A 21,097-nucleotide genomic window follows, 5' to 3' on the forward strand; every position below is an offset into this window, starting at 1 on the left:
CAAAACACGCACGCACACACACACACACACATTAACTCACTACATAATAAGAGAAAACAGTTCATAAGCATCATGAGAGAAGAGGAACATACCAACAGCTGCCGGATCACCCACCTCATCTCTCCGCTTCCTGGAGGGGGCGTTCTGATATAGTCTACTAAATACATCGTTGCTGGTGTTCTGCTGCTGCTGCTGGCGTCGCTGAGGCTCAGGGGCGGGTCCCTTAATGGTGCTGGTGACACCCGGGTCCCGAGCCTTGGGGGGGATGGTCTTAGGTTTTGGCTTAATCTCGGGTTTCCTGGAGGCGACTGTGGGAACGTCGCTCCGTCGGTTGCTGTGCAGCCGGTCGAATACGTCCCCGATGTTTTGTTTCTGTTGCGATGCGACGAGAGGGGCGGTAACTGACGTCCCCGAGGCGGGTTCAAGGTATCGCTCGTGAAACTGATCCCTGTCTTTCGTCGGGTAGTTCCTGCTGCCGGCGGCGTTCCCAATCCGATTGTTGCCGTTGGCAGGGTAGCTGTTGTAGCTGCTAGTGGTGTTGGCGCCGTAGGGGGCAGTCCCAGCTGTGTCGGAGACTTTATACCCGTTGACCGAGTTACTGTTGGCGCCCTCGTCTTTCTCCCCCTGGTGAGCCGCCTGGTACTCAGAGGTGAGACTCTCCAGGTTCTTCGGCACAAGTCCGCTGGCGATGATGATGGGCGGACTGTCTCTAAAGTCCTCATGGATTCTCTCCTTCAATGAAGAACGAAATTCCTCTTTCTTCTGAGTCGGCCTCGTGTCCGTCTTCTTCAGGATGCTGTGTCTAGGTTGTTGATTTTTCACCCTGACGGTCTGCGCCCCGCGGCTCTCTCTCACCCTCGACCTCCAGTTCTGGAGTGATCTGTCGTCATAGTCATCATCGTCGTAGTAATCGTCATCATAAGAATTATTCACATCTATCTTGCCGAGTGATCCACGCCGCTGTAGCAGTGGTCGCGCGGCCTCCCTGGGCATGTAGTCCTCATACTCTCTGGGCTCCCGGGAGTAAGGGTCACTACTTGGCTTCACCACTAAGGGCACTTGAGCTTTCTGCCAAAGGCTCCCTTTAGTGGAAGAGAGACGATCGAAGATCCCAGTTGTGGCACTGGCATGGTCACGCACCGCCAGCGGGCGCGACACTCCTGACTCATTTTTGGAGACAGCGAGAGACACGGTGGAGAGTGTACCTTCAGGGACCTCCACGGCTGACAGGGAGGTCCCGCGGGGTGTCGTCTGGAAGGGCATGGCGCTGTTACGTGGTGAGGTGGGCACACTCGTCTTGTCGCCAGAATTTGACTTTGCTGACTCCACCAGAGCTTCTACCAATACATCCCCCCTTAAGGATGTACTCGGACCTACCACGCGGTCAGTGGAACGTGACGGACCTGCAACATTTGTGCTGGGAGGAACAACTGCCTCAGGATCATGTTGGGGGACACTGCTTAAAACTTTCTCTGAATCCTTCGCTTTAGCACTGCTGTTCGTTCCTGCATCTTCCTTCACTTTAGGTACAACTTTCTGAGGATCACTGGCGTCATTTTCCTCCGCACCTCCGCTCACCACAACGTCTGAGGGACCACTGGCAGACACCGAGAGTTTCCCGCCACTACTCTTCACGCCTGTCGTGCTACCCACTACTCCATCCTGGGGTATTGATTGGTCCGCGTTGGCCCGCTTGCTGGACGCTGATTGGTTGCCGGGTTTCTCATTCATTTTAACTGCGCTCTTATTGGTTGCTAGAGAAATTGTCCTTACCTGGGTCTCTTGTGAATGATTGCTGGAGGTCGAGTGACTGATTTGTGGTCCAGGATGTTCTTCAGAGGCTGAGTTGTGACTCAAGGAGGAGCCTGATCGGGGCGTCTGGCCGTGCACATACAGAAAATTCTCCTCCGCTGTTATAGCAACGAGGGATCGGCTCCTTTCGATCCCTGAACTGGATGAGCAACCATTCCTTGATGCTCCATCATCTTCCTCGTCTTTCTCGTCAAGGGCTGAGATTGCGGACCGTAATGACTTTAACTCCTGCACGACCTGACCATCTGTGTCCACAGGCCTCGGGATGATCAGCTTGGGAGTCTGGAGTCTTGGAACACCGTCATCAATCAACAACGGAATGTCCACGGTGAAGACGCTGACCTCAGGCAGCGGCTGTGTTTTGGGCTTCTCGGTGGCATCGAGTTTTTCTAACATTTTTCTCTCTGTTACTGACCGACTGTCCTTCAGTTTAACATTATTGTCGGCAACTGTCGCCGCACCAGCAACTGACTGTTGTGATTTCTGGAGTTCTTTAGATTCCTCCTTTTGAGGACCCTTGACCGTCTCAGTACTTTTATTACTTTCTGCTGTACTTTCCTTCGGTACTTTCTTGTACGAATTAATCGAATCCTGATTCTCCCCAGTAGCTCGTGAGAAGGACCTCGAGCTGGCGGCTGAGTGGCGGAGAATTTTCGTTGGTCTTGACAGATCTGACGTAGACGGGAACTGTGTGTCGTTCTTGAGGAATCTTTTAGCTGAGACGATCACTGACCGGGACTGCCTGGATAAAGCAGGTGCCGGGCCTGTTGATGACGCCGTGGTTGATCTGGCGGGCGCCTCGTTATGTTCGTCCACGGTTTCTAAATTGATTTTGTTATCAGTGTTATCTGAAGCTCTGTCTCTTGAGCTCGGTCTCTGGGAGAGATCAGTCTTTGAAGCCCTCTCTCTGGAGTTCGGTCTGCTGGTGACACTTGGCGACGTAGCTCTGTCTCTGGAGTTTGGTCTACTCCTCCGGCCAGACTGAGGAGGTCTTTCTCTAGAGTTTGGTCGACTGGGCAGAGTAGGCCTTGATGTTCTGTCTCTCGAGGTCGGTCTACTTGTACCGCCCGAAGCTGCAGCTCTATCCGTCGAGCTTGGCCGACTGGTGACCTCGTACTTCGAAGACCTGTCACTCGAGTTTGACCTACTCCTCACCTGAGACTTTGCAGATTTACCAACAGACCCGCTCTTGGCAGACTCGGGTTTCGAAGCCTCGCCTGACGTGGGTGTACCCGTAGCGCCAGACCTTGAACCTCTCACGCCGTTAGACAAAGATGCACTAATCCTTCCAGAGTTGGGCCTGCTGGTGGCCCCAGACACCGAAGACTCACCTGGAGGAGGTCCATCATCACCTCCCTCTTCTGGCAACACAATAGGTAGACTGATCTCAGCGTCGCTTTCCTTCTCAGCATTTTTCTGTTTGCTGAGTAAATTCTTCTTCGCCATGGCCAAGCCCACCACGGCGGAAATAGACGACGAAGGCATCACGAAATCCTCATCTTGGGGTGTTGGTTCGTGGACCTGTACTGGCGTGTCTCTGGGGGAGGAGGGTAAGGAGGGCGTGTGGTAGCCGTAGGTGGTGATCTGACGGATGGTCGGGGCACCGTGGATCATGCCCTCATCTCCATCCTGCTGGTGCTGCGTCGTCTGAACTGCTCCGCCAAACCTGCGAGAAGATGTCATTAAAAGCCATAGTCATAAACAGTATCACCTTCATTAATAGTGGTGCAGGTGGTAGTAGTAGTAGTAGTAGTAATAACAGTAGTAGTAGTAGAAGTAGTAGTAGTAATAATAGTAGTAATAGTAGTAGTCCTTGTCGTAGTAGTTGAAGAAAGTATCGTTGATCACAATAAAATACTTCCTTGTATTTAATTACAGATATTATGGTTTATTTCACGAGAAAACAACAACTAAATCTAAGGTTAAGTTGATAGGTGATAAAGGTACACATCATGATGGTAATATAAACACAAAACATCAACAATAACAAACAACAGAGATAAACACATACAGAGCAAACAAACAAATAGGATATAATCACATTAAACAAATAAAAACAATTATTACGGTCATAAAAATTAATTGAACCAACACAGACGCTCGCTTGACTTTTCAATTATATATCATAAATAATTTGTTTTACTTAATACGTCTGTTTGATATTCCTAATGAAGTCTCCCGGGGTGATGTTACACTCAGATACACAAACAGTTTTTGGGTTATGTTGCACTCAGACACACGAACAGACTTTTTATTGACTTTCCGTCGGAATTCAGAAAATGTAAATGGTCGTAACTGAACACCAAGGAGAACTACTGACTGGCGCTGAGTTTTGTTTGTCTTTATTAATATATTTTTCTTATATTATTTCACCCTAACCTAACGTAATCCCCAGGTAGCATTAGGGAGTTTTATAAATCAGGGTCTAGATGTAAAACCTCCATCTAACGGATTTTATGGAGAGAAGAGTCCGTTATATGGAGGTTTCACTGAGAACCTTTTAATTCCTAAGGTTATATTAATTCTTTGTCGTATATTTATTATTGTTGTTGTTATATATAAATCAGATGTAATGAAGAGTTGCAGTGATTGTTCCGTACACCAGATGGAGGAGAAGCATTAGTCACCCTTAAGAAACTATTTTAATCTCTTCAGCCTTCACTTGTCCCGCGAGAAACTATTTTCGAATCTAGACTTGAACACTGCTGAAATATATAGAGAGTAACTTTAATAAACATTGTAGTAATATAAGAGGTTTGTTCAGGTGTAAAATGAAGGTGACACGATTTTTTTCTGTGATATTTTCGTCTTTCGTGTTAAGTTAAGATTACGTGAGTCCTTACGTAATAAAACGAGTGAAAACGACCAAGGCAATCATCCAGACCCAAGAGTTAATGTTCACTTATGTATATGTTGAGAATATATACATGTATAAAGAGTCTGTACAGTGGTGCTGCCCCAAACACTCGTGGCGAACATTACTGCTCGCCTCCTCGGCCACCTGGGGATTCGTTTACCCCAAAGCTCCGGACACAACACTCCTGTCAGCGATTCGACTCCCACGACCAACACTCCTGCCCTCCACTGTATGGGGGACAGGGGACAGCTAGGGGGTATGTAAGGAACGTGGACTGAGCGGTAGACAATAAGTTATCAGAACTTCTTTTACCAACAGAAGCAACATATGTAATTACGGCGGAGTTGTTTAACATGTTGCCCCGAGACCCGTGTTAAAAATATACTAATGTTGACACAAAACAACTACCAACCGTAAGACTATACGTAGAATATAACCTTTATACCTATACTGAATCCTCCCCAGGACGTCACAAGGCCACAGACAGTGATGGAGATTCACAACACAAAACTCAGGTCGCTGTAAATTACGTGTCATTAGAGACGAAAATAGCAACATAATAACAGCGCGGGTAATCACTGTATTAACCCCGCAGTACTACAGGCAAGTAATTTAGTAGAATCAGTTTGTATAATTGTTAGTGTGTTTGTACTACAGTTTGTCTTGTAGCGGCTACAGTACACCACAAGTAGCAATATTAAGCATCAAGATCAACCTGTGTCCTGAGTGTGACCTTAGCGTGTTCGACCTGGCGGAGTCTTATGCAGTAAATCAAACCATGTAGAAGGGTACAGGTCATTCACTGAGTCGATGGGCCATTACGACACGCCACACAACACAACACACTCACCAAAAGTATATACTGGTGTAACTAAGGTTTGTGTCTCAGGTTTTCTATCAAGATAACAGCAACTAATAAGAGGTTAAGACGAAGTAATGAATATTGAAACGATTACAACACCGCGGCCGTAATTTCGCTCATATATATTACAGTATGCATGGAGTAGTTTCCAGTTTTTAATTCAACTCTTGTTTTTGTTTTAGAATTATCATAACGCACTAGAACTAATTATATCCTTGAATAATGAGATCATAAAGCCAATACGTCTTCAGACTACATTACAGAGTACGGAGGGCCGACTTGAAGGGTCACGTTCATACAAGAGGGCCAACTTCAAATATCATAGATACTCCCTTAACTTATTTCAATCCGTTTTCTGTAAATAAAAGATAAAAGTTACAGAAAACGTATTTTAGGAGTAACTTTTTTATTCACCACCAGGTTAATTCCTCATAAAAGTCATAACAATCATTCACGTCCGTATACCAACAATATACTTAGATTTAATACTTAGAATTATTGTTTGATGGTGATGTATTACAGAGCCGATACAAGGAGTGGGGTCTCGGGACAACACAAGTAAGTTATACAATAGTTCCATGTACAAGTCAAGTCAAGATGGCCGCGACACTCTACCTTCAACCGTGAGGGTCAAGGTCAAGTGCTGGCAATATACATTATTTATGACAAAAGGGCCATTATGACAGAGGGACCATTATGACACAGGGACCATTATGACACAGGGACCATTATGACACAGGGACCATTATGACACAGGGACCATTATGACACAGGGGACCATTATGACACAGGGGACCATTATGACACAGGGACCATTATGACACAGGGACCATTATGACACAGGGACCATTATGACACAGGGACCATTATGACACAGGGACCATTATGACACAGGGACCATTATGACACAGGGGACCATTATGACACAGGGACCATTATGACACAGGGACCATTATGACACAGGGACCATTATGACACAGGGGACCATTATGACACAGGGACCATTATGACACAAGGACCATTATGACACACCCAGGTATTATAACATATACCCAAGTGACTATATTTCGTGTACAAGAACTATGAATCATTTTACATCTGGCAGGGGACGTTGTAGCACTAAGGACAAGGGGATCAACACTGCCTCTCAATCCTATAAACTCCAGAACTAAACGAGCATAAATAACATGAAATTGAACATCGTTTCTCTAGAGTTTAACGAATAACTTAGGATTGGATTCTACTTGAGATCAAAGCTTGGTTGTTTTACGTGTTATGTTCTCATTTCTTATTATGATTCATGTTATAATGCGTTATTGGTCAGGACATACACATAGCCTTTGTACTAGACTTTTTATGTAGTATTTTATGAGGGAGAATATTTCAGAGGAATATATAAATTAAAATAATGTCAAAATATTTACTAGAAAAATAAAGTAAGGTTTTGTGAGTCATTAGTTAAGCTATTGGACGCTTAGTAGATTATGCTATGTAAAGGAAATATACTGTGACCTTTTTAGGTTTATTGCACTGTATTGATAACTCTGTATAGTTGAACTATTTTAAGTTGCTCTCCGTGTATAAGTGGTATTGTAAGTGCCTCATCCTTGTATATTTGATGTTGTAAGTGTGATCTTAACATGTCATGACACTTAAGTACCAAATAAGTGTAAGTGAGGCGCAGTTAAGGTGGAAAATTTCCTCTGATATTGGGAACACAAGAGGGGGCTATGGTAACACAAGGGGTGGCCCAGGTAACACAAGCTGGTGACACAGGTAACACTAGGGGGGAACTCACGTAACACAATGGGCAGTGCAGGTAACACAAAGGGAACTCGAGTAACACAAGAGAGATAGCAGAGGTAACACAAGGGGTGATTAAAGTAACATTAGGGGTGACAGGTAACACTAGGGGGAATTCAGGTCGCACAAGGGGTGGAAAATGTAACACTAGGGGATACTTCATCAGAGAGACAGACACACACTCACACGTCACCAGGCGGTTGAGAGTTATTGGTAGACAACACGACACCCTTACCCAACCCACCATCCACCCCACCCACCCTACCCACCCTCTCAGACACTCACCACCCTTCCCACCTACTCAGAAACCCACCAACAACCCCACCCACTCTGAAACCCACCACCAACCCCACCCAATCTACCCACCCTCTCAGACACTCACCACACACCCCAACCACTCAGAAACCCACCATCCACCCCACCCACCCTACCCACCCTCTCAGACACTCACCACCCTTCCCACCCACTCAGCAACCCACCACCAACCCCACCCACTCTGAGACCCACCCTACCCACTTACACACCCAACCCACCACCAAATCAATCCAAACCTAACCTAATTTAACATAACCAAACCAAACCATACCCAACTACCTTAACATAACCAAATTAAACCTTACTAGCAAATTTAACCCAACCCAAACAAATCTAACCAAAACCTAACCAAACTACACCTTGACTAAATATAAAGAGCTTCCTTCCCCTCTTGTGTACAAACATTTAAGCTCAACCCTCAGCGGACCCCACCCAGCACATTGTAAACACCGTGACGTCATAATGTTAAGAAAAAAACACACGGAAGGTAAGAAAAATTAAGAGCAAAAACTTACAGCAAGAAGGATTAATTATCTACCTGACTTAACTTAAGCTACTTGACTCACCTGTTAATTAAGAACAGGTGTTGATTGATGGAAGGGGTCATATGTTAATTGTTTGTTTTTCAAATTAACTAGACTAATTGAGCGCTGAGAGAGAGAGAGAGAGAGAGAGAGAGAGAGAGAGAGAGAGAGAGAGAGAGAGAGAGAGAGAGAGAGAGAGAGAGAGAGAGAGAACTTTAATTCCGAATTGTAAGTGTAAAGTGCAGGCTTAAGTAAGCGACCAACTGTTGAGTAGAGAATGATCGACGACACCTGCTGAACCTCACACAGAAACTAATGATATTTGACTTGTACTCTCACCTGTTCTTATTCTCGAGTCTATACACGCGAAGGAAAGATTCTTTTTAGCAATCAGGAACACGAAGGCCCTTACCTCAGTTCACCTGTGTTATTATAATATATACTCGTAAATCATTATACGGATTCATATAAGTTTTTTCTGTACCTGTAATTATCACCGTTTGTTCTAATTACTGTTTTAGAAATGTTGATAAGTTAAGTTTACTGCAGTAGTTGATCTTACGTCTGGCAGTGAGTTTTTAGGTGTTTTGCTGCCGAAAACTGCCTGAGGAGTTCTCTATTACCAAGAGTGACCTTCACTTTGTCCCATGACACGTTAGAGAGGGTGGTAGTGGTAGTGGTGGTAGTGTAGCTGGGATCGATGAACAAATTAAAGACTTTTTTTTTTCAAGATTGAGTTTCTAAAAGGAAATGAAGGCTTTAAAATATGAGGAACCTAATCTAACCTAACCTGACCGGACCTAACCAAACCTTACCTACCCTAACCTAACCCTAACCTAACCTACCCTAACCTAACCCTAACCTAACCTACCCTAACCTAAGCTACCATAAAATGAACAACTGATCTCCTCGTAAAGTGTTAACATCTTAATATCTTGGTCGTAACATCGAGAGGAAAAACAACAAACAAACACGCAAAGCAAACATTTATTTCGTCATAATCCACAATCAGAAGGAATGTGTGTGCGTGTGTGTGTGTGTGTGTGTGTGTGTGTGTGTGTGTGTGTGTGTCTTTATATATGTATGTATGTATGTATGTATGTATGTATGTATGTATACGAGCACATAACAGTTCATTAGAAATACGGTATCAAAGAGTTTTCAGGTACACACACACACACACACACACACACACACCCAGGGAATAACTTCGTGTAAACTTTGTACTGTACCTTCAAATGTACAATTTTATCTTGAAAAAGTATTATAGTTTGAAAAGTAATTAAGAGTTTTTGGAGGTAAATTAATTAGTATGAAAATAAATAAGAATAATTAATGTTGGCTTGTAATTATAGTGATATTGGTGAGGTTTTATTGTGTGTGTGTGTGTGTGTGTGTGTGTGTGTGTGTGTGTGTGTGTGTGTGTGTGTGTGTGTGTGTGTGTGTGTGTGTGTGTGTGTGTGTGTGTGTCAGATGTCATATAATGTGTGAGATGTATACTGTATATGTCACGTGTGTCATATATCTACAGCTCTTCATATGGTATTCATGTATGACACGAGTGACACAGGTGAGAAATAAGACTTATGTGACAGGTGTAGATGTCATAATATTCATTTACCAGGCAGGTGTGTGTCGTAAGAGATATATGCCAAGTATGTCATTGTTATTTGACAGGTGTGTAGGTGTGTCATAAGAGGTGTATGCCAGGTATGTCAGTGCTCCGTGAGTGTTGTTGTTGTGTTGACTCAGGCTGTGCGTCATTCATTACTATATATCCATAATGCTGAACAATAAGTGGCCAGGTGCCCGTGTCTCTACCTGGGTCACCTGCTGCTGTGTGTGTGTGTGTGTGTGTGTGTGTGTGTGTGTGTGTGTGTGTGTGTGTGTGTGTGTGTGTGTGTGTGTGTGTGTGTGTGTCAGAGGGGTCACCTAAAGATTAAACATCGTAAAATTAACTGAAGGGGATTAGCTTAGGTTAAGTTAGGTTAGGTTAGGTTACCTGGGGGTGTTAATCTTCAGGTAATCATTTCAAAGTGCCTGTTAGTATACTGAAGGCATTGGCTTATTGTGTGTAGGTGAACTGGTGCACACGGAGGGGGGGGTTCTAGGTATTATGGGCGTGGATTTTTGTGGGCGTGTGTGTGTATAAGGTGTTACGTGACGTGAGGAGAGAGAGAGAGAGAGAGAGAGAGAGAGAGAGAGAGAGAGAGAGAGAGAGAGAGAGAGAGAGAGAGAGAGAGAGAGAGAGAGAGATAAAAATCACAAGATAATTGATATAAACGAAAACTTAATAACGAAACAGGTAGACATAAACAGACAAAAATAATTACCACGATATTAAACAGACAAATTACACTCCTATTAATCCACTCCATCCACCCACAACACTCCATCCACCCACATCACTCAACTATTCATCCACCCACAACACTCCATCCACCCACAACACTCATCCACACCATCAATTTCAACTATTCTCAACACGCTTACATCAAGACCACACCCTCCCTCCCCCCGAAAAAAATAAAAATAAAACTAATCTGAGGTTTTTAATACAGTAATTGAAATCCATCATGTAAAAATTGAGTTATATTGAGGGTAATGGATTAGGTTACCTTTGGCCTCAGGTAAGATTACATCTCTCCCTCCTGTTGTTTTTAATATTCTAAAAAGCATAATGGAACCTGGAGTGATTTACGGAGACGACGTGCTATTATATAACTCATTTGTTGTTAATTAATGATGCCTTAATATATCTTATAATAATTATATGTGAGTTATTTAGACGGAGTTATATAGTAATGTTGGGATCACGTGAAGATTAACCACTCTAATGCTAACCTAACCTAACCTCCCTCTTTTTGGCTCTCTACTGTAACTCTCCCTATGGCTCCCTCTCCCTAGCTCTCCCTAGCTCACCTCCCTCTCCCTAGCTCTCTCTCCCTAGCTCACCTCCCTCTCCCTAGCTCTCCCTCGCTCACCTCCCTCTCCCTAGCTGACCTCCTCTCCCTAGCTGACCTCTCCCTAGCTCAACTCCTTCCCTAGCTGGACCTCCTCCCTAGCTGACCTCCTCTCCTCTGACCTCCCTCTCCCTAGCTGACCTCCCTCTCCCTAGCTCAACTCCCTCTCCCTAGCTGACCTCCCTCTCCCTAGCTCAACTCCCTCTCCCTCTATAATCCTAACCTAGCAAAAATATATAACATGTAATTCTCCTCCATTTGTGTTTGTAAATAATGCTAACCAACAATTACCTCAAGTACTCCTCAGATTTGTCACTCATATCTCACCTGTGTGCTCTAATGACAGGTAACACACAGGTATATTTCAGGTATTATTTTTAGGAATATATTTATACATGTCATTAGTGGTGTTAGGGTGCAGGGGACGATAAGGAGAGGCTGTGGTGGTGATTTTTGGGGGGTACGTGATTTTTAAGTGATTTTATGTATGTTATTATTGTTATTGTTCGTGGTAAAGGGGTTAGTGGTGTGTGTGTGTGTGTGTGTGTGTGTGTGTGTGTGTGTGTGTGTGTGTGTGTGTGTGTGTGTGTGTGTGTGTGTGTGTGTGTGTGATGTTTTTCTGTGACGTTATCTTAGTCCAGTAAATAACGTCAGAAATTATGAAGCACTTGAAACACCGAGCTTGTAAACGGTGCTTCATAAACCCTGGCAGCTGAAGCACTAAACATTAAAACAACTCCCCATGACAGGTGTGGCTGGTGTGATAAATGAAGGTGATCGAACAGGTGTACTCGGGTTCCCCTCAATTGATGTTTAGTGTCTCCGTCAGAGGTAATGAGGCCAATCATGTTCATCCATCATGTTCACTAATGTTCACTTATCATGTTCATCTGTGTCATGTTTACCTGTTATGTTCATGTCATGTTCACTCAGTCTCTCAGAAGCAGATGTCACTTAAGTATTCCTATAGATGAAATTATCTCTACCTGTCTTGCACATTGTTAGGTTAGGTTAGGTTAGGTTAGGTTAGGTCTTTCTAGTGAATTACAGACAAAGTCCAACTAACACAACCACTATTGTTACCCGTATAACAAATGACGTCACTTACGCTGTAAATAATACTGTTACTCACATCATAACTAGTAACTCTGTCACTCACACAGCTCGTAACTGTTGACCCAATTACCGCCCTGTGTCACTCATCCATCATCACCGTCAGCCACTCACTCACTCACCTTCCTCTCTGTTATGTCACTCTTACACTGTCACCGTCACTTATTCACCTAATGGGCCCTTCCTTAATGTGTCCTAATGGTTAGGTTAGGTTGGGGCCTGTTTGGGTGTGTCTATGACCTGTACCTATTGAGAACCTCCCGTACTTAACCTAACCTAACCTATACCGTCAACGCTCCAGGATAGTCCATTCCTTAAGTAAAATGTTCAGGAATGAGGGCAGGTGTGTGTGTGTGTGTGTGTGTGTGTGTGTGTGTGTGTGTGTGTGTAAAATAATTAACGGTTTATTGAAAGAGCTTGGCAGCCAGAAGGCTGAAAATATACAGTTACATATTTGGGGAATGTGTTACGAATTACAAATAATATACAAGTGACATAAGTGACACAAATAAGACATATAGTAACTTAGATGGGGATCAGCTCAAAATACAGTTCATTTCAACATAGTGACAGTGTAGGGAGCAGTGTTACTGGGAGTGAATACACTGATTTATTACATGTTATTGATAATTTTTACAATGGTTGGGACTGGGCTGTTCTTATAGCGACTGCCCGTGCACGTATGGGCTGATGCGGTTGTGGTGTGTCGAAACAGCAATTTTGACAGGGATCCTAGTGGTAGGGGAGGGGCCAGGCCGGGGATTATGTAGAAGCTTCTTACCAAATTTGCAGATGAGTCGTGGTGATGGTCAGTGAGAGAGTCGAAAGGTGTGTGTGTGTGTGTGTGTGTGTGTGTGTGTGTGTGTGTGTGTGTGTGTGAACGTGCAATTTCAGAGAGAGCCATCGCATGCTAGGACCGTCCCAGTACTTACCATTTACGTCATAATCTGCGTAGTTATAGCTGAGAGAGAGGTTAGGTTAGGTTAGGTAGGTTAGGTTAGGTTAGGCTAGGTTGGTAAAGGTTAGCGTTTGGGAAGCTTTAATCTTAAGCTGTAATAACCTGGGGATAATCTCCAGGTGATCCACATAGATTAAGTCATCAACACAGACAGTTATCACTCAATCTGTGTGTGATACGTGACGTCAGGTCCACATGAGTGACGCCGTGGAGTAACTCGTAAGTGTCCCTCAGGCTGGAGGGTGTGAGTGGTCGGGTCTCTGGCTGTAACTCAGAACCTCGCGAGTGACGTCAACAAATCTGACGCTAGTAATCTAAATCTGACGCTACTAATCTGTGTCTTACCTCTTAATCTGGTGTTTGATCGTGGAGGCCCTGGACGATAGGTTCCTCTTACCGCCTCCCGCCATCAGCTGTTCCACCACGGCGCCCATCGACATCCTAGACGCCATGCCGCTCCTCGACTCCTCGCTCTCTGAACCGTCAGGAGTCTGCACACCCACCATACCGCTCCCCATCTCAATCCTGCCATTTGGAGTGAGTTTTTCCGAGTTAGGGAGTAAAGCTGACCCTTCCCTTACGTAACTTGGAGACAGTGACGAGGTTTCGCTATTTGCTGACGGCGTCCTGACTGAGGCCCTCTCCTGCATGTCTGTGGCGGCTGAGGAGGCCTTGGAGTCTGGAGTCAACCTTGATGATGACGAGGATTTGATGCTGTGTCTTATGGCCTTGTCTTTAGAGGCCAAGGATATATTGGGATCCTTCATCCTCCTGTCCCTCCAGCACGGCTAACAGGACATTCAGTGACCTGTAAGAGATAGGAAAAAAAGTTAGGTATTTTATGTCATCTAATTAATTACTCCTAATTCAGACAATATAAATAATAATCACAAAAAAATATTAATTTATGTAATGGACAACAATGCTCTGAAAAATAAATAATCTTACTTTGGCTGTAAATAATAACATTAAATAGAAAATTCCTGAAAATAAGATATATCAATGTTTACAAATACCTCACTAACAACCTAACAGCACACCTTTTTTACCACACTGATGGAACCTACGGCTGTGTGAGAACGTCCCCCGTCCCTCCCACCCTCAAGAAACACAAAAACCAAAATAATAAATGATCAAAGTACATATGAACACGCCACCTGTACAGAGAGACAGGTATAATGCCTCAGGAGATACAGTACAGGTGTGTAATAAGTGGCCCACCATACATCAATTAACGTTCTCAGGTGAGGGAATCATAACAAAGCAAGGAAAATCACCAGAGAAACTATCACCAGTAGAGTCAGTTTGATAGTCATGTACGGAGAGTCAATGAAGTCAGGTATTAGCACTAGACACAATCCACACACAGAGGACAGACATACACACGTACATAACACACAGGTGACGACCCCTACACGCGTCTCTACAATAACAACAGAACACAGTAGTCAGGAGTCATTAGCCTCTTTGATGAAGGAAACTACGATACATACTTTGTGGGAGAAAAAGTTTAATGGACACGTAGACATACATACATACATACATACATACATACATACATACATACATACATACATACATACACACATACATACATACATACATACATACATAAATACATACATACATACATATTCTTACGTTTACTATTGGTTTATTTACCTGTCTATTATTTACCTGTCTAATATTCACCTGTCCATTATTCACCTGTCTATTATTTACCTGTCAATTCATCGAACTCAGGTGTCATCTCACGTTCCTGGAGAGAGAGAGAGAGAGAGAGAGAGAGAGAGAGAGAGAGAGAGAGCAACAACGCCCAATACACCGACTTACAATACAAACTAGACACTTAACAGCTTCCAGGCCTTGTTAAGTGTATAAGTCTCAAGTAATTAGGTAGTCGAGGTCGTTAGTGTGTCACATGGATCGTGGTTTAACGAGGATCGAAGTAGTTGAATTCGACAGCTGTATTCGTGTGTGTGTGTGTGTGTGTGTGTGTGTGTGTGTGTGTGTGTGTCCTAATAGTCACCTAGATCCCACCAGTAATAGACTCCTTGACCCTTGTTTTAATAGATTCCAATCTAATAGATCTCCAGTTCTATTAGGAGCTTACGTGGTCTATGCCTTCCTCTCATGCTTGGAGAGAGAGAGAGAGAGAGAGAGAGAGAGAGACCAAGGTCAGATGCACTCATAAAAGACCCTCACTCTTCCTCGTCATGTTGGGGCAGTAGTACAACAGGTCACGTGACAGTAATAACAGAGAGAAAACACACACACACACACTACCTATAATGAACCGGACATCATTATTCAAATACACCCTTTCAGGATCAACAAGGCTCTTCGATAACTATAATTATTATGACGTTGGAGTATTTTCAGGTAATTAATTGGTGGTAGTGGTGGTAGTAATTGGTGGTGATGGTGGTGATGGTGAGTGATGGTAGTGGTGGTGATGGTGGTGGTAGTGGTGGTGGTGGTGGTAGTGGTGGTGGTGAGTGATGGTAGTGGTGGTGATGGTGGTAGTGGTGGTAGTGGTGGTGATGGTGGTAGTAGTGGTGGTAGTGGTGGTGGTGATGGTGGTGGTGGTGGTAATTGGTGGTGGTGGTGGTGGTGGTGGTGGTGATGGTGGTGATGGTGGTAGTAGTGGTAGAAGTGGTGGTGATGGTGGTAGTGGTGGTGCAGGTAAGTGTGGATGAGTGAACAATACGAGGAATGAGCTACTTATAGGGGGTAGTGTGGTGGGTGAGAGGGGAGGGGGAGGGGGTGAAGGAGGAGGGGTGAGGGGTGAGGGAGAGGGGTATAGGGGTAGAAAGATGGAAAATAGAATCATCATTGCATATTAATTGAACAGTAATGAAAATCAGACAAAGGTAAGCGTGTGTAGACTGATAACAGGTTAATTAGCGTGTACACCTGTTCACCCGAGCCTTCGCCTAGTGCCACACACCTGTCCATCCAACCTTCCACCTAGTGCCTCACACACCTGTCCATCCAACCCTCCACCTGGCGCCTCACATACCTGCCACACACCTGACTATACCTCACCATACACCTGCGCGCTTCACAGTCACAAACACCCTAATTATATCTTCAACTTACTCTCATTAGGGACACTTACGTCACGAGAGACTCCACCTGTTAAGTTACTTGGAATGTCGTAAAGTGTAGAGGACATATGTAAAGTGTAGAAGTAGACGGGTGTAGAGTTGATGGATTGAGTGTGGGAATGGAAGGTGGTCTATTTCTGTCTCGTGTAACACTTTCTTGCCCTCCTCGGGACCCTAGAGTCGTGTTTGTGTTAGTCCAGAAAGTCTTCAAACTGTGATCTAAAGTCTTGGGTGTTGAGTGCCTCTGTGACCCTTGTGTGTTGAGACCGAGGAATTTGGGATGAGATAATGGTATAAGGGAGAATATGTGTTTTACAGGTCATTTATGTGGTTTTTCTATTATACGATTCATCCTTAATGTAGAATATATCTTTAACTACCCCCATTTACTCTCCCACACAGAAAAACATTAATAATTTCCTAAAGTATCAAGATTTATTAAGTCTAACCACCATGTATGATATAAACATTAATTACCTTTTTTTTTTACCTTTTATATTTCTCGCCAGGTGAAATTAACCTGTAAGAAATTCTCACAATATTTTCAGTAACCTCAAAATTATCCTCTTGAAATATACGCTTTTAGTTCTTCTTTTCTTTCTTCATAACAAAAGAAAAAACTGACGCCATCACCCAGGTCTATCCTCACTATAACACCCGACAAATAATAAATTAGAGGAAGTGAACCTAATTTAGCCAGGTAACGACGCTCTGTACTCACTGGCACAGGTAATCTTCCTCTCCCTCCCTCCCCCTCCCACCGTCCTTCCCTCCTACGTCCTTCACCCTCCCTCCCTCCCCCCACCCACCTACCTTCCTCCGCCCCTCCCTCCCCCCACCAGGGAGTGACGTCCTGACCTTTACAGAGGCAGGTAATACACAACACTACGCTACTCTGATTTGTCTGGTCTGGGGGCGGGTCGCATGATGTGGGGCCTCGCATAGTCTGGGAGGGAGGAGTCGCATAGTCTAGGGGCCTGGCTACTGTGTGTGTGAGCTAGGTAGGAGGCAGGTGCGGCTTGTTATTATCGGTTACACCACAAAATTCACTTGATTCTTCCTCACCATGAGTCTCGCTCCTTTGTCACTTATTATCAACTTAGTAATAACACCGTCCGCATATAACCTTGTCATATATTTAACTCATAACTCAAGCTGTAATACATTTGGTCTCCTGTTGTCTGCTCTCCTTCTCTATTCCAATGTATTCCTGTGTATTCCAATGTATTCCTGTGTATTCCCGTGTATTCCTGTGTATTCATATGTATTCCTGTGTATTCTTTAAGAGTAAGTGTATTGAGAAAGGTGTAGTCAGCGTATAAGTGTACAATGAAGGTGTAGTAATCAAAGGTGTAGAGATTGTGTAAATATACTGAAAAGAGTGTAGAGAGTGTGTAGGTGTGAGGTGTAGTGAGTGTGTAGGTGTGAGGTGTAGTGAGTGTGTAGGTGTATTGAGAAGTTTAAATGAGTGTGTAAGTGTAAGTGTGAAGTGTAGTGAGTGTGACAGTGTAATGCAAAGGTGTAGAACTCAGTAACGTCGAAAGTGGTCACCTACTTGTCGGGAGTGAGTTGCATGACCACTATGCCACACAGGGAAATCATAATTGACTTAATACGTGAGGTCCTGAGAGAGAGAGAGAGAGAGAGAGAGAGAGAGAGAGAGAGAGAGAGAGAGAGAGAGAGAGAGAGAGAGAGAGAGAGAGAGAGAGTCCAACACAACCTAACCTAACCCACAAAAAACTTCACCCACGGTATTTACATCCATCAGGCTTGCCAATCTCACCGACCCACCACAGCATTGTCCAGGTCTCATGTCCTCGCATTGCCACTTAAGATACGACGCAATCACTGAGAAATACGAACGGTACGCTATCACTGAGAAATACCGTCCGCAATAGTGAGACTCGTGGCTGAGACAGGGGAACCTATTGACTGTCAGCATATATCCCTGGCTGATGATGATGTTCTGACTGGTGTTGTGATGTAGATGTCAGAAGTGTTTGTGTTCAGTTGGATATTATTTTTCTGTTTTTGTTGTTTCAAGTTCCTGAGAGAGAGAGAGAGAGAGAGAGAGAGAGAGACTACAATTTAGATTCAGAAACTGATCGGGTTATGAACAACGATAGAATGAAAAAGAGAAATTGACACACACTATTCAGGGTATATTTATATGCGGTTATAAACGAACGCCATTTTTAATCTGGAAACTGAGCGGATTGTTGAAATAAATGTAAATCCTTAAGGGCTATGCAAATGAGTTTATATTTAGGACTATTATTCACACTGGACGCTCTCTGGTGGTCAATGGGTCACGTCTCTCAAGGGTGAAGGAACACAGTGGCGTGAGGAAGTGAACACAGAACACGGCCTCAAGTGGGAGGTATAGGTGGCCCTTGTGTAATCTTAACCTATGTGGCCTGAAGTGTCTCACCTGGGTCTCTGTTGTTGGCGTTCTTATAGTCAATGCAAGGAATCCGGATTTTAGGTCATGTATTGCATCTTGCGTGTGTATAATGTAAGTTTAGCGAATCATGGTGTATGTTTGTGGGGAAATTCTGATACGCACGCACACACACACACACACACACACGGAGACCGACTTCCTGCAACAAAACACTTCCCTGAAATAAGTTTGACACATTGATTCTATGTACAGTATACTGAGTAATTGAAACTTGACTGTCACCTGTTTACCTCACACAGCCACTGACGGACACACACACTAGTCTGTTACGTCTCATCAGGTCACCTCAACACGATTAATCTGAGGGTAAACTCGGCCTCTACGTAACACACACACACACACACACACACACACACACACACACACACACACACACACACTCAATATACCTTAGTAAGAAAATAATAAAAGATAATATATTTTACCTGTAATTTCCAACGAGGACTATGGCTTCGACTCCCTATTCTCTCAGAGGTGTCTTGCCAGGGGAAGTTACTGATCACAGCACGTAGCCACCCTCACTACCAACGCCACCCACACTACCCCACACTCTGAGGCTGTTAAGTGAGGTTCCCTTCTTACCACCGCACTTTTACCGGCCTTGAGGTATAATGGAGAAAAACTACTTATAACTACTTAAAATCCTCCCATTGTTTTAAGTTATGCTTGGTCTTGGCCCCTCGTCTTCCAGTTAACTACCCCCCAAAAAAACATTAAAATTTCCACAACACAACTCGAGAACTAAACACGGGTTATGGTATATTACTTTCTCTTCTACATAACCCGGTAAGTAAACACGGTTAATGATAGTATTTACTCCCCGTTGCTTAAGCTCCTATTAACCCGTGTGTAGCCAGGGCTTAATAACCCCCATCCTTGAATTCATTTCCTGTTAATCTTAAGAGAGTTTTAATCCGGGTTTTATGCCCAGGGATTAAATTACAAGTTTATAATCCACACTTTGCTACACGCTTGTTAAAATTATATATATATTTTTTTACGGAAATTCACTAAAACGTTGTTATTTTTCTGTTGATCGTTTTATATTTCTTAAAATAGTATGTATGTATATATGTATGTATGTATGTATGTATGTATATGTGTGTACGTATATATGTATGTATGTATTTAGTCTTTTCAATAGTTACAAATTCTTATATTTAATTTACCTACTTTAACTGTTTCATACGTACATAGATATTAATTCAATCTTGACTCGTTAAAACAAAACAGAAATACAAATGAATAAATTACGAAGACATTATGAAGTTAATTAGAGACATTATGAAGAGGAAGAAGACATTTTGGAGAACATTATGAGAACACTAAGAACATATTATAATTACGGTGAACACTTTACGGTGAACACTTTACGGTGAACACTTTACGGTGAACACTTTACGGTGAACACTTTACGGAGAACACTTTACGGTGAACACTTTACGGTGAACACTTTACGGAGAACACTTTACGGTGAACACTTTACGGTGAACACTTTACGGAGAACACTTTACGGTGAACACTTTACGGTGAACACTTTACGGAGAACACTTTACGGTGAACACTTTACGGTGAACACTTTACGGAGAACACTTTACGGTGAACACTTTACGGAGAACATTAGTGTTATGACAGAACATTATAAGAACACTATAAGTGAACATATTATAACCAAAAAGACATAACAAACACATTTACAAAAGACATAAGACTACAATAACAAACAAACAAATGATTGTATTAGGGAGCGCGGTGTAATTATCAAAACAAACACAATAACAAACACAAAACAAACAAACAAACATTCCCCTATTTTAAGAGTAAATAAAACAAATTCCTACAGTAAAAAACAAACGATTTTAAGTGAGTTATGGTGTAATGATCAAAACAAAAACAATAACAAACAAACACATCCCCTATAATTGGCAGTTAGAGTATAATTACAACCACAAACAACCGCAAACAACCGCAAACAACCACAAACAACCACAAACAACAACAATAAAATAATTAATAGCCACAACTCTAAGACTCACTTGAGATAAATTACAACCAAAATATTTATTGAAATTTACGATTAAAAAAATATTAGGAATTGCGAGTAGGAATGAGAACAGGAACGCACCAGCTTCGTCTTGGGAATTCGGGAATATTGGCTCGGGAGTTTGAATTGACTGCATAGTAAAATAGGTCAAGATTTTAATAACAGGAGAGAGAGAGAGAGAGAGAGAGAGAGAGAGAGAGAGAGAGAGAGAGAGAGAGAGAGAGAGAGAGAGAGAGAGAGAGAGAGAGAGAGAGAGAGAGAGTTAAACTAGA

The 21,097-nt window shown here is 43.2% G+C and overlaps 1 protein-coding gene across 2 annotated transcripts in view; it reads right to left on the reverse strand.

The window, feature by feature from the left end:
* The window catches only part of LOC121854686 (microtubule-associated protein futsch-like), a 42,157-nt gene that overhangs the window by 20,101 nt on the left and 959 nt on the right, over positions 1–21,097 (reverse strand). For both annotated transcript variants that reach the window (XM_042349388.1, XM_042349387.1), the window contains exons 2-3: positions 13,553–14,015; positions 115–3,478 (exon numbers count right to left, since the gene is read on the reverse strand). In XM_042349388.1, coding sequence (XP_042205322.1) covers positions 115–3,478; positions 13,553–13,974 — 3,786 coding nt within the window. In that variant the 5' untranslated portion in view covers positions 13,975–14,015. The remainder of the gene's footprint in view (positions 1–114; positions 3,479–13,552; positions 14,016–21,097) is intronic.

This window comes from Homarus americanus, unplaced genomic scaffold, assembly GCF_018991925.1.
Source record: "Homarus americanus isolate GMGI-L3 unplaced genomic scaffold, GMGI_Hamer_2.0 scaffold53233, whole genome shotgun sequence".
NCBI classification, from domain to species: Eukaryota; Metazoa; Arthropoda; class Malacostraca; order Decapoda; family Nephropidae; genus Homarus; species Homarus americanus.